The sequence below is a fragment of the Citrus clementina genome, unplaced genomic scaffold (assembly GCF_000493195.1).
Source record: "Citrus clementina cultivar Clemenules unplaced genomic scaffold, Citrus_clementina_v1.0 scaffold_1, whole genome shotgun sequence".
NCBI classification, from domain to species: Eukaryota; Viridiplantae; Streptophyta; class Magnoliopsida; order Sapindales; family Rutaceae; genus Citrus; species Citrus x clementina.
The window spans coordinates 1,930,494-1,943,026 of NW_006263303.1; the positions used below are offsets into that span (position 1 = coordinate 1,930,494).

Below are 12,533 nucleotides of genomic sequence, written 5' to 3' on the forward strand. Positions count from 1 at the left end.
TTAAAGACCAACATTAAAGCTAGACATTAATAAAACATTGGTATGCTTAAAACACAACAAAGAACATTAAAAAAAATCTAAGTTCCGAAATATTCTTCTTGACTCAAAACTGAACAGTCTGCACTTAACTGATCATAACTTACTGTAGAAAACTCCAAATTTAGATTAGTAAAATTCATTGGAAAGCTAACAGAAATATCTTTCCAATGATATATGGCTCGAAAATTAGTTCGATCTCATGCAGTACAGTTTAATTCCCAAAGATGCCCCTTCTGCACAGAAATTCTGCTCACTTGATTAATGTAAGAACTTGAGCTGCACTTGGTATAACTTGATTACCAAATATTTCAAACACTCCTGTGTTATACCGTATACTTCAATTAAAATAAATCCTAAGACCCCCATATAAAGCACGTATGAAACTCAGCTGTGATATTCAAATTGTGCGTGCCTCTCTCAATCTCAAAGATATCTCAAAAATGTTTTTGCTGCTCATTCTCTCGATTTTCCTTCACCAGCAAGTTTCTTCCAGCCCTGTTAGTCAACCTGTCAGCTTCTCTTTCCCTTCATTTAACCCAACAAGCTGCAGCTATGGCAACCTAATTTGTACTGGCGCAGTGAAAGCATACGATGGGTATCTAAGTCTTACATCAGAGCCTTTTCCAAGCAATTCAACCTCTTCGCCATCTGTGCCGCACCACAAGGTGGGGGGAGTATTATACCCATCGCCTGTGCTTGCATGGCCGGCAATGATCAGCACCACCTTCACCATTAGGATTTCACAGTACCCGAACTCCGGTGCTGGAGATGGGATGACGTTTATTTTTGCACCTGATACCAATCCTTCACCACTTCACAGCGATGGCTCATTTCTTGGTATCATGAGTCGGTCACCTCACGGTAATTAATTAGTTACTTTCTTTCAAAATAAGTATAAAATGATCTTATAACAAATATTTTTTCTCTCTAAAAAGACTATAAAATTGTAGTTTACATTCTTTGTTACATTCTAATTAATTGACAATTACTAATGTAGTTGGGAGTGTTTCGCAATTGGCTTTGGAGCTGGATACTTTCATGAACGAGTTTGATCCAGATGCAAACCACATAGGCATCGACGCAACGAATATGTCGAAACCAATCACAGTTACGAGTCTCAATGGCACAGGCATTGATCTTAAAAGTGGAAGCAATATCAAGGTTCAAATTGATTATGATGGACGGACGAAGATGCTGTACGTTTCAATGGCATATTCCGAGTACCCACTTGGGAGAATTTTAGAAAAGCCTATTATAATGTCAGATGTGGTTCCAAGCTCAGTCTATGTTGGCTTCACAGCCGCTACTGGAGACTTCTCAGAAAGCCATCAGGTACTTGATTGGACCTTCACAACAATGCCATTGCCTCCTGATTCACTCAAGAGCCGGAAGTTGATTAATTCTAGCTCCTGCACCAGTACTAATAATGATAATGATTTTTGGATGCTTCTAGAATATCGCTTCTTTTCCATTCATTCTTTATCGTGTGTATGATCCAACTAATGATAATGATATATATACACATGACAATAAGTAAATAGATAAGAAGCAATGCTCCATAAGTAACAGGATTGATCAATTATGTTTGAGTCTTTTATTCATGGAATACAATTGGAGAAATTGCTAACGACAGCCCCCGTGAAAAGGACTATTTCTCAGCTTTCTTTGTGCTATGTGTGCTGTGTTGGTCAACAAAATTATATGTTTCACGTTATCTTCTACGCTGATTGTTTTTAACTACCTGCGGTTCAGTTTCTATTATATGCTTCTTCTGGACTTCTGGTATGTTTTTTCCCAAGCTTATATATAAGAATACGATCAAATTTGTATATGTTTCCGAGGTGCAATACTTAATCTGTAATATCCCACGTTACTAGTGAGAGAATTTCTAAATTCGTTTCAAAACCTTGAGTTCTCGGAACTCAATAGACATATTTTAAATTACAGATCCCAATTCCCTCATCTCTCACCAACGAAAATGTCCATAGTCAAGCTAATTACATTTGAATAATGTATATATAGTATACGCATTATGTATGTGGTCAGGTATAAGCTTCCTGAGCAGTATTCAGAACATATAAAAAATATATTGGAAGATCGCCCCTTTTACTCCCTAAAATTTTTAGCTTTTACCATTTATTCCTCAAAAAAAATTTTAATGCTCTATTTCTCTCTCCAGAAATCATAACTGTAAAAAAAAAAAAAAAAAAAAAAAAAAAAAAGAGAATTATCTTGTGGACGTGACAAATTTTTCGTTGAAAATTATGAAATCATATAATACTGTAAAAACTTCGTCGTGTTTCAGAGATTAATCAATTCAAGGAAAAACATAAAGAACACAATACCTGATAGAAAAAACAAGATCAAATCAGGAGCAAAATAAAGATCAGAATCAGAAAGATCAAAGAATCAAAACTATAACCGTGATCGAGCTTCAGAGTTTGAAGGAAAACTTAACATGTTTATTAATCAAACCAACTCGAAACGGATCTCACCTTACAGATTGCGTTAAACAGATTACATAGAATCAAAGAAATCAACAAAGTTGGTTAAGAAACGAAAGAAAATTCACACACAAACCTCGTGCTGTGCAGCAGCCCCTTTACGCAGGTGTCTCTGATAATTTTCTGGAAACTGTCTTAATGACTTCTTAACTACTTGTGCCACATCAGCAAAGTATTTGCAAATTGACTCCTTAACTGAAGTTGATCTGCCCACAGACCGATATATACGAGAGTAAGTGGTAATAATAAGAAATATTAGGGGAGAAAGTGTCAATCTCTCTGTTAAAAAGTTAGTACAAAATAATGTAAAAAATAGAATAAATTTTCACTCTTTCTAGTTTTTTTTTTTTTTTTGTAATTTTCTTTTAATTAGTTCTATCATAAGAAAGGTCAGACAAATATTCTTGTATATCATTTCTTATAAAGTCAATATAAAGACAAGAAATTGCACAATTTTTTCATTCCAAGTCAATTTTTTCCCTACAAACACCATAGATATGCACATACAAGAAAAAGAATTTAGATTGTCTGATTACCCAAAGCCACTTTGAAAACAAACTTAGCTCTTATTCAAGTAAAAACAAGCACTTACAACGTACACTAGTCTTTGCATATATATTCAATTGAAAATGGCATTATTAATTTTATGTTGTGGCTCGTATGCAGCAATGTTCTTTCTCTTACTCTTCTCCTCATTCCTAAACCAAGCTTCCTTAAGCTCCATCATCCAGCCTGTGTCTGTTCCAATCACTTTCAATAATTTCAATCCTGATAGTTGCAACAATGGAAACGACCTAATTTGCATGGGCTCAGTGACGGCTGGTAATGGGCACTTAAGCCTGACTCCGGAGCCCTATTCAACCTTGCCACCGCCGCTTAACAAGGTCGGTCGGGTTCTGTTTCACCAACCTGTGCTTTCATGGCCTGCCATGTTTACTACCACATTCACTGTCAGGATTTCCAAGTTTCCGGATGCAACGGGTTCTGGAGATGGGATGGCCTTTATCATGGCTCAGGATAATAAGCCTCCACCACCTAATGGCTATGGCTCCTATCTAGGAATCATGGATAAATCCACTCAAGGTAAATATACACAGGCAGAACTTTAACTATTTAGTTAACTCGCAGTTTTAAAACTATTCACACGAAGTTATAAAATTGTGTCATCTGTTGTCCACCGATAAATGTACAACTGAAAGATTTCTGTATCATTAACAGAAGGGTACTTGTTTCTATTGTGTAAATTGCAGATGGTGTTGTTCGTCAACTAGCAGTGGAGCTGGACACATACATGAACGAATACATGATTCCGGATGGAAACCATATAGGCGTCGACACAACAAGCATGGCAACCCCGGTTGCAGCAAAGAGTCTCAACAGTACTGGCATTGATCTCAAAAGTTGAAGAAACATTACTGTCAAAATCGATTACGACGGCGCAAAGCAGATGCTTCGCATTTACATAGCATATGCTGGGCAACCATTAATAAGCGTTCTTAATCAATCTATAATCATGTCCAGAACGGTTCCGAATGCTGTTTACGCGGGCTTCACAGCCTCTACAGGATTGTTACCGGAGAGCCACCAGCTGCTTGATCGGGTTTTTGTATCGTTTCCAATTGAATTTGATGAAAACGGGCAGTCGAAAGTGGACGGTATAAGAATAATTTTGGCTATTGTTGTTCCTATACTTGTGTTAATGATTGTTGTCGTGGTCACTTATTTGTTTATTCGAAGAACCCTGAAGAGGAAAAGGAAGAAGATGAAGAAAGAAGATATAGAGAACAGAGCAAGAAGCGCAGCAAATGTCCCTATTCTTTTTTCCTACAAGCAGCTGCAAAAGGCCACTCATAATTTCAGCAAGGAAAATTTATTGGGCAAGGGTGGGTGTGGAACTGTTTACAAAGACACCTTACAGCATCCTACAACAATTGTAGCTGTCAAAAAGATTTCAGCAACTTCACATCTGTTTTACTTTTCAGAAACTTTTGGAAGCAGTTTTGAATCATGCTAAAAGAAGTAATTATAAATCCAAATAATTCAATCTACAATGCAGGGCTATTTGATACCGCATCAGTTCTCATTTTCCGTTAAAATCCTTCACTTTTTAGTTACTCTACCAAATTCTTCATTGCTAACACATTAAAATTTATAGTAGTACACATAACATGTCATAAATTAGGAGACAAGAATAAAAATTCAATAAAAACTTCAAAACCTTTAAGGTTTTTTGATGAAGAGTGGAGGTGGAAGTGTTGTACCAAATAGCAATGTATTATAGTCATTCTCTATGTATTAATTATGTAATTTTTATAGAAAGAATTGAGATAACTATTATCATAACTTTTGATCATTTACAACGTTTTTGCTCTTCAAATTCAATTAGGTGAAAGGGAGTACTTAGCAGAAATTTGCACAATAGGGCGTCTAAGGCACAAGAATTTGGTGCAACTCCGAGGATGGTGCCATGAGCGTGAGCATCTTCTTCTAGTGTATGAATACATGGCCAATGGTAGCCTTGATCTTTTCATTGGCAAGGGCTTTCTTGATTGGAAGACAAGGTACAAAATCTTAACAGGATTAGCGTCCGCTCTGCTTTATCTCCATGAAGAATGTGACAAACCCATAGTTCACCGTGACGTCAAGCCAAATAATGTGATGTGAGACTCCGAATACAATGCTCGTCTAGGCGATTTCGGGCTCGCCAGATTGATCCAAAACGATGCATGTGTCACTACAATGATGGTTGGAACCCCAGGATATTTAGCCCCAGAGGTAAGCTTCTCAGGCAAGGCCACCCCAGAATCTGATGTCTACAGCTTTGGAATGGTGGCACTTGAAGTCGCTTGCGGGAGAAGATCAAAGGGGCTTTTTGAAGACAATAGTTTTGTTGATTACGTGTGGAGTTTATATGGCAAAAATGCATTGCTTGAGTGTGTGGATAAACAATTAGAAGGGGAATTTGATGAAGAACAAGTGAGAGGACATTTGACTGTGGGGCTTGCAAGCTTGCATCCTGACTGTATGCTTCGTCCTAAGATAAGAAAAGTGGTGCAGATTTTCTTGAATCCCAATGAGCCATTAATGGACTTGCCGCATGCAAGACCAAATGCAGTTTGTGTATCAGTTTCTTCTGCTTCCACCGCTGATGTTGGCTCCAGTAGTGTTGCCACCGCCGATGAAACAAGAACGCCTGATGACAAAGCTTGAAAAAGGGTTGTGCCAATATATAGATGCTGGCGGTACTATTACCATCATGGCTTCTATAACATTTTTATATGTTGTTTGTGAAATTCTCTTCCTGTATATAGATGAAAAAAACACAAAACATAATTTGTACTAATTGTCACGTGCACAGAATTGATTCAAGGATGATGTAAAGAGATTGAAAGCGAGTTCATTGAGAGATGTTGAATAATTTTTTATTTTGAAAAATTATATGTGAAACACATTATGCGTTTGCCGGGAGTCGAACCCGGGTCTATTGCTTGGAAGGCAATTATCCTAACCGTTGGACTACAAACGCTCCTATGGTGAAAGAACAAGGTTTTTTGAATTGTTCCTTTTCTGTTCCAAGATCGACAATAACACAGTTACAAGGAAAGGACAATGGAAGCCGGCTTCGTAGTTTTGATTCTTTGGATGCTGGTAACGTTGTGGTAAAACAAAGTAAGACTAAGCGACAGCGACATACACTGTCCCATTGGTTTGAAAGTATACTCCAAGTGGCGGAATCAGGACGGAAACCGCGTTGTTTCAAGAATCAAAACCAAATCACGGGAACTCGGTTTCTTGGACTTTCTTACATGTCTTGTTTTCGATTTTTCAACATCATTTTGAGTCCCCAATTACCTACCAGCTGACGGTGACGCCTCATTTTCTTCATTTGATTTTGACCCTTTTCATATTTTGGCCCTTCCAATGAATTTTGATATTGCTTTTGTTGGGATTATGATACTGTATATGGTCTTGAATTTTCAATGGAATAGTTAATTTATTGGTCTTTAACTTTGTTTGGTTACTGGGAAAATAATGAGAGCATATATCAGCAACAAAAGTGATGCTTTTATTGTTCAGAACTTGATATGATTCAATTAGTTAAGCTTTACACTATATGTACACTTCTTCTGCTTTGACTTATATTGGATTTCATGCAGTTGCTTTGACTTAAATGGGTAAAAATGTGTTTTTTGGATAGTGGAAATAAAGTGTTTCATATAGTTTTTGTTATATCAATATCATTTTTGTGTGTATGTCATAGTTTTCAAGTGAAAGCAATTCCATGTAACGTATCTTCTTCCCCCCAATCTTGTCGGGCCTCATTATATTACAACCCAAAGACCACGAAAACCATCGAAGAAACAGCCTCTTTATTCAATGTGAGGTCTAATTTAGTTAATAGAACAGTCGATGGTTTCTTGGTTTCGATAAACTGCAGTTGCTTACCTGACCATGATGAGTATACTTGGCATATGGACTACACAGTCCTAAATGGGGATACATGGGAGAAGGTTTCTTCCAAATTTGGGTCATTTCTTGTGGAGAAACCAGATAAGTCATTGATTCCATCACATGTTGTGACATTAGATCTCGTATGTGGCTGTTCCGAGAGTAATGATCTTGTGACATACAAAGTTGAAGCAGGAGACACCCTTTTTACAATCTGTTCAAGGTTTAAGGCTGATGTAGACATGACTGGCAAGTTGAATGGACTCGACAATCCTGATCTTATCCATGCTGGAGATGTAATTTTCATCCCGGAGCAAGGCAAGAAAATTATAACTCTCACTTGATTTTTTTTTCTTGTGTTTTGATGATTCATGCAATCAAAGATAGATCTTAACTTTTCGTCATATGTAGCCGTAGAAAGCCTTTTGCTGATGATTATTTTGTACACTATGAAGATTTCACATTTGTATAGCAATTAGAGTTTTGGTCTTTTCTTGGCATTAAGATAATATGGTCTCTCATAATGGGCGTTTTAAAGAATACAGAACAGCTGGACTCAAACAGAATATATATTCTTGACTTCATTTTCATTTCTTAGTAACAATTCATCGATTTTGTTACAATGTGACAGTGTTATTATGTAAAAGAAAATAGCTCTGCAGCTAACCATATTTAATTATTTTTTCTTTTTTTATGGATGGTATTGACAGCAGGCCTTCAAAATCTTACTTTGGTTGAAATTGAAGATAAAGGTCAGTTACCAACTATCTTTTACAACCTTATGTTTAAACTTGTTTGAGCACCAACCAGTATAAGCTTTGTTTACACGTTGGATAAAATTCAACGCTATCTCATGAGCTGCAGTCCTTATATGTGGTGTTTCTTAAGTTCATTATCTCCTTTCCAGATCCTGTTGTGAGCACTGTGAAAAAGAGTTCAAAATCAAGAATCCACACCACAGTTGGAATCCTTTTAGCTGCATTTACTATCACATTATTTACAGTTGCATTTGTGTTTTGGAGGCGGTATAAGATGAAGGGTACTCAATCAACAAAAATCTATTCAAGGACAGTGAAATGTTTGCATTGTTACCTCGACTCATGCCCTTTGCACACGAGTGAGAGTCATTTTGAAATTTTAATTCTTTATCTTTTGAGCAGAAAAGGACCTGATATTTAAAGCATATTGTAAACTAGCTGCAGTTGATTCACGAGAAGTTTCTTTGTAGAATCTGAAGAAAGTGTGGTTTCCTCATTCAGTTCGGATAAAGCAACTGTGTTTTCTTACAATGAAGTTCGCGATGCCACTTCCAATTTCAGTACATCTTTAAAGATTGGCCAAGGATCTTATGGATCTGTTTATCTTGGAAAACTAAGAGGAAAGGTGAGTAACATTTTCCTTTCTTACAGCATTTGCTCGAGTGATTACTCTAAAAACATATCCGCTAATAATATCCTCTTCGTATACAAATTTAGAATGCGGCAATCAAGCAGATGAAAAACACCAAGTCAAAAGAGTTCTTATCGGAGCTGAAAATTCTTTGCAAAGTCCATCATTCAAACTTGGTAGAGTTGAAAGAACTTTTATTATCTTCTCTTCCGATAGTCGCATAATGTTGCTTCTTCTAGTTTATGTCAATTTACCTTCATGTCAATGCTATCTTTCACTCATTTGTTACCCAAACTTATTCTGTCTTCATTCTTTTTACTTGTAAAATTCAATCAGATTGAGCTTATTGGATATGCAGCTGGTGGAGACTCTCTGTTTCTTGTGTATGAATATGCCCAAAATGGTGCATTGAGTGATCATCTGCACTGGCCCAGCGTTAAAGGTTTGGATTGTTTATCAATACTCAAATAAGTCTTGGCTAATATGAAAAGTTGGTGAGTGGGGCTTTGATAATCTACAGGCAAAAAGCCTCTTGCTTGGACCACACGCGTTCAAATTGCCCTTGATGCAGCCAAAGGTCTAGAGTATATACACCAGTACACAAAACCGTACTATGTCCATCGAGATGTGAAGACAAGCAACATTCTCTTAGACTCTAATTTTCGTGCCAAGGTGATTCTTCATCTCTCTCTTTCACTATATGAACATTTTCCTTTGTTGCTATTTTGTGTGCACGGAACTCTAAACATCATTATTACAGATTGCTGATTTTGGACTGGTAAAATTACTTGAGCATTCTCCTGAAATTGCAGCTGCAGCATCTCGCATAGTAGGCACATTCGGTTACCTTGCCCCCGAGTGAGTTTTGGCTTCTTTTAACATCAAAGTTTTGATTTTTTTTTTTTCGAATCGCCTGCATTAATCGGTAAAGCACTCTTAAAGATAAAAATCATTTCGGCCATTGTTTCCTTAACAAATAGGTATGTAAGAGACGGGTGTGTGACTACAAAGAGCGATGTGTATGCTTTTGGGGTTGTTCTTATGGAACTAATTACCGGGCAACAAGCGCTTAGTAGAGATGCAAATCCTGGAAATAATCTATACACTGAGCATCGCTCTTTGGTTGATTATGTAAGTGTTCATTACATTACCGAAAATAAACCTATTCGACAATGTTAGCTATAATGTGACACTAAATTTTGCTCAGTCTATAATGATGCAGATGCTGGCAGTGTTCAATGATACGGAGGATTTCATGGCCAAGCTGACAGAATGCTTGGATCCCAACCTCACTCGTTACCACAAAGATTCAATGCTTCAGGTATGTTACACGTGGGGTCCTGAAACTCTGTTGATTTTGGCTTTACTAACTATAGGCTTATGCTATTAGGCCTTGATTTTATAGCCTTTTGTTCTTTTCTTATTTTCTTGAAGATGGCACTTTTGTCCAAGGACTGTGTGGATGAGAATTGGCAACGGAGGCCCGACATGTCCAATGCTGCGATTCGGCTTTCACATATCTTGATTTCATCCAAGGAGTGGGAGAAAATGGAGTGTTGTCACAACTTGTAACAACACTACAGTTGGAGCTCTGATATTAGTTATCTAAGACTCCCAAGTCTATCGATCAACTTTAAAAATGTGTTGTCAAAGTCAAACGTTCAATGTGATCAAGAAAATGTCGTCCCACTAACGTAAGTTAGTTCAATTGTGACATGTCTTGTAAATGAATTTGCACGCGAGCAAAATTCCTCAACTTGAATAGAATTTTGATGAGGGCTTGGAAACCCAAAGTCCCCCAACTTGACTCACTGTGAAGAAATGAATATTAAATGATGCTGTATCCACCTCCCCACTCTAGTCTAAACACACCCCTAGAGTACAGCCTTCCATTGATGGGGCGTGACGAAAATTAAAGGTTGTAGTCCAATAATGGCAAATAGTGGGCTGGTGCACAGCTCCCATAAGATCTTACTATCTAAATAATAACATATTTGCATATGATAACCCATTAAACTAAATCACTCGATAGAATTTGGGATGCTATTTGTGGAATTATAACTAGGCGGAAAGAGAAAATGCAGACAAATTCAAAGTCAAAAAGAAATCTGAAGTAAAAGGGCCAAAAAAAACTATAACCTCGCCGACAATAGAAGTTGATGCGTGATTGAGGAGAAAGATAAAAGGGTAACATAAAAAGTGAAATCGCAAAAGGAAACTTTTGAACCACTTGATCCAATAGAAGCGAACTTTTTTGGAAAACCGACTGTGAAAGTGGCAACACAAAATTGTAAAGTGTTAGGTCATCTAACAAAATTTCCACAATCTAGTTACACCATTGAGAAACATAGGACTCACCTAGGTCATTAATACTTTGTACGTACTTATTTGTAATTACATGTGGGATATATTTGTTTGACTATGCTCATTATTATATGGGTTTAAATTTTAGTTGATTTGTAGATCAAATGTCATAAAAAAACATTTATTGGTGATGAGACGTTGTGCTATGTGCTCAACCAATTAAAAATTGTCATTTAAATATACTTGGTTAGTCTCGTGGTGTAGTGGAACAACCTCCTTTAATGTTTTAAGACCCACTAATTAAAAAAATACAGTGAAACCTCGTAAAAGCAATATTCAAATAAATTGATAACATCAAATAAATAATAGTTTTTTTGGCTCCCGATTTAGGGCTAACATGATAAATTAGTGATGTGATAAATTCATTAGATAATAATTTTTTAAAAAAAGTCTCATTTTTCTATTGGATCAATTAATATATAGATTAATAATTTAATAATTTAAAGTAAATATGTATGATATGTCTATGAGGCTTTTATATATAAAAAAAAAAAATCATAAGGAGTTCGAGCATTTTATTATCACTTTGCAGCAAGAAATTATTTAATATAGCTATCGCTTTAAGTGTGAGACGAACTCTATAGTAGAGTTGTCATCTTCAACTTCTTTCTCTTGTCATTTCCCATTACACTTTAATAATTTCATTGTCACTCAAAATCATAACGTATCATACAACTTAACAGAATCACTGCTTTAGTTATACTATCTCTATACTTAAAAAAAATTCTATTATGAATGCGATATTATCTTTATAAATTAGTAATCATTAATTTATTGATATATTAATATTCACTAAATTAATACATTTTTCATATTCCCAAAACTATTAATTTATCAAAATTCTATGGTATAAAAATATATAGAACTTATTGAATTTATCCAGTAGTAGCTTTTGACTAATCATTCTTTCTCGTAATATTGTGTTAATATAAAAAATTTTAAAAATAATAAAATCAATTACTGAAACACTATGTGAAACTAATTAATCAATGTTTTGTGCCCAAACCTTTTTTCGTTTCCCACGGCCAGCAAGTTTATAATATTGACTTTTGCTAAAAAATTCATTAACTCAAATGAAATGACCATTTAATGTGGACCTAAACGCTAATTGCTGCGAAAAGAGCAAAAGTTTCCCAAGTCAACAAGCAAAGGAAATAAATCAAGACCCTTATGCCAAGCAATGATCACTGACTTGCCCTAATTCCATTGCAAAATTCACATTTTGAAGGCCGTGTTTTCTCGAGTAAACATTTACTTTCATTTACTTGAAGACACATGACGTGCTGGAGTCAACACAGTGATTAATGGCTTTTGCAAATTTGCCAACGACTTTCTCTGTAAAATAGAATAATTGTAGACTAATCATATAATATTGGTAGTATAACCTATTTATCAAAAAGAGAAAAAAAAAAGTAGTATAAACCTACCGACCAATAAACAATTGCCTAGTTGAAATTATTCTACCAATAAATTTTGGGTTTCATGTCGTAAATTGCATATAAAGAATCTATCCTATACACAAGAGAATAGATACTTTCTTAGGTGGTGTACTTTAGTTTTAATTAATATATCAACTTGTTAATCTATATTTTTTTGTTATTCATTCAGGGAAGGTTATAGTATTTTATTTTAAAATCAAGATTTTTCTTTTCTTATCGGAGCTTCTTGTAAGAATTCACGAAATTCTTAAAAGTTCATAATGAAAGACTCAATGAAATTATATAATCAAGATGCTATGCTAATGTGATGGGATTGCTGAACTAAACTTTGTAGAGGAATGAGCTTCCA

The 12,533-nt window shown here is 35.7% G+C and overlaps 4 protein-coding genes and 1 non-coding gene across 5 annotated transcripts; 4 read left to right on the top strand and 1 right to left on the bottom strand.

The window, feature by feature from the left end:
* The first annotated feature begins 479 nt into the window (after positions 1–479).
* On the top strand, positions 480–3,948 carry LOC18054776 (L-type lectin-domain containing receptor kinase S.4). The gene is made up of 4 exons (XM_024192457.1): positions 480–889; positions 1,044–1,456; positions 3,210–3,626; positions 3,794–3,948. The coding sequence occupies exons 1-4, from the start codon at positions 480–482 to the stop codon at positions 3,946–3,948; spliced, it is 1,395 nt and encodes a 464-aa protein (XP_024048225.1).
* Positions 3,949–4,056: 108 nt separating this feature from the next.
* LOC112101646 (L-type lectin-domain containing receptor kinase IX.1-like) lies at positions 4,057–5,207 on the top strand. Its single transcript, XM_024192458.1, has 2 exons — positions 4,057–4,540; positions 4,930–5,207. The coding sequence occupies exons 1-2, from the start codon at positions 4,057–4,059 to the stop codon at positions 5,205–5,207; spliced, it is 762 nt and encodes a 253-aa protein (XP_024048226.1).
* A 78-nt stretch (positions 5,208–5,285) lies between these two features.
* LOC112101647 (probable L-type lectin-domain containing receptor kinase S.7) lies at positions 5,286–5,753 on the top strand. The gene has a single exon (XM_024192459.1). The coding sequence runs from the start codon at positions 5,286–5,288 to the stop codon at positions 5,751–5,753; it is 468 nt and encodes a 155-aa protein (XP_024048227.1).
* A 244-nt stretch (positions 5,754–5,997) lies between these two features.
* TRNAG-UCC lies at positions 5,998–6,069 on the bottom strand. Its single transcript has one exon. It is a non-coding gene; the product is annotated as a tRNA-Gly (tRNA).
* A 599-nt stretch (positions 6,070–6,668) lies between these two features.
* On the top strand, positions 6,669–10,179 carry LOC18054777 (lysM domain receptor-like kinase 3). The gene is made up of 11 exons (XM_024178220.1): positions 6,669–7,310; positions 7,706–7,744; positions 7,900–8,109; positions 8,221–8,375; positions 8,468–8,557; positions 8,718–8,823; positions 8,902–9,053; positions 9,142–9,239; positions 9,362–9,512; positions 9,589–9,702; positions 9,816–10,179. The coding sequence occupies exons 1-11, from the start codon at positions 6,725–6,727 to the stop codon at positions 9,951–9,953; spliced, it is 1,839 nt and encodes a 612-aa protein (XP_024033988.1). The 5' UTR covers positions 6,669–6,724; the 3' UTR covers positions 9,954–10,179.
* The last annotated feature ends 2,354 nt before the right edge of the window (positions 10,180–12,533 follow it).

Bases quoted from the DNA above. Each gene is read 5' to 3' on its own strand.
- LOC18054776 (XM_024192457.1), top strand. From the start codon at position 480: ATGTTTTTGCTGCTCATTCTCTCGATTTTCCTTCACCAGCAAGTTTCT. The intron at 890-1,043 runs GTCACCTCACGG...TGTAGTTGGGAG, and splicing joins TTTCTTGGTATCATGAGTCG to TGTTTCGCAATTGGCTTTGG. The intron at 3,627-3,793 runs GTAAATATACAC...TGTAAATTGCAG, and splicing joins CATGGATAAATCCACTCAAG to ATGGTGTTGTTCGTCAACTA.
- LOC112101647 (XM_024192459.1), top strand. From the start codon at position 5,286: ATGGTTGGAACCCCAGGATATTTAGCCCCAGAGGTAAGCTTCTCAGGC.
- LOC18054777 (XM_024178220.1), top strand. From the start codon at position 6,725: ATGTGTTTTTTGGATAGTGGAAATAAAGTGTTTCATATAGTTTTTGTT. The intron at 8,110-8,220 runs GTGAGAGTCATT...GTTTCTTTGTAG, and splicing joins CTCATGCCCTTTGCACACGA to AATCTGAAGAAAGTGTGGTT. The intron at 9,703-9,815 runs GTATGTTACACG...ATTTTCTTGAAG, and splicing joins ACAAAGATTCAATGCTTCAG to ATGGCACTTTTGTCCAAGGA.
- LOC112101646 (XM_024192458.1), top strand. From the start codon at position 4,057: ATGTCCAGAACGGTTCCGAATGCTGTTTACGCGGGCTTCACAGCCTCT. The intron at 4,541-4,929 runs GTTTTGAATCAT...AAATTCAATTAG, and splicing joins TTCAGAAACTTTTGGAAGCA to GTGAAAGGGAGTACTTAGCA.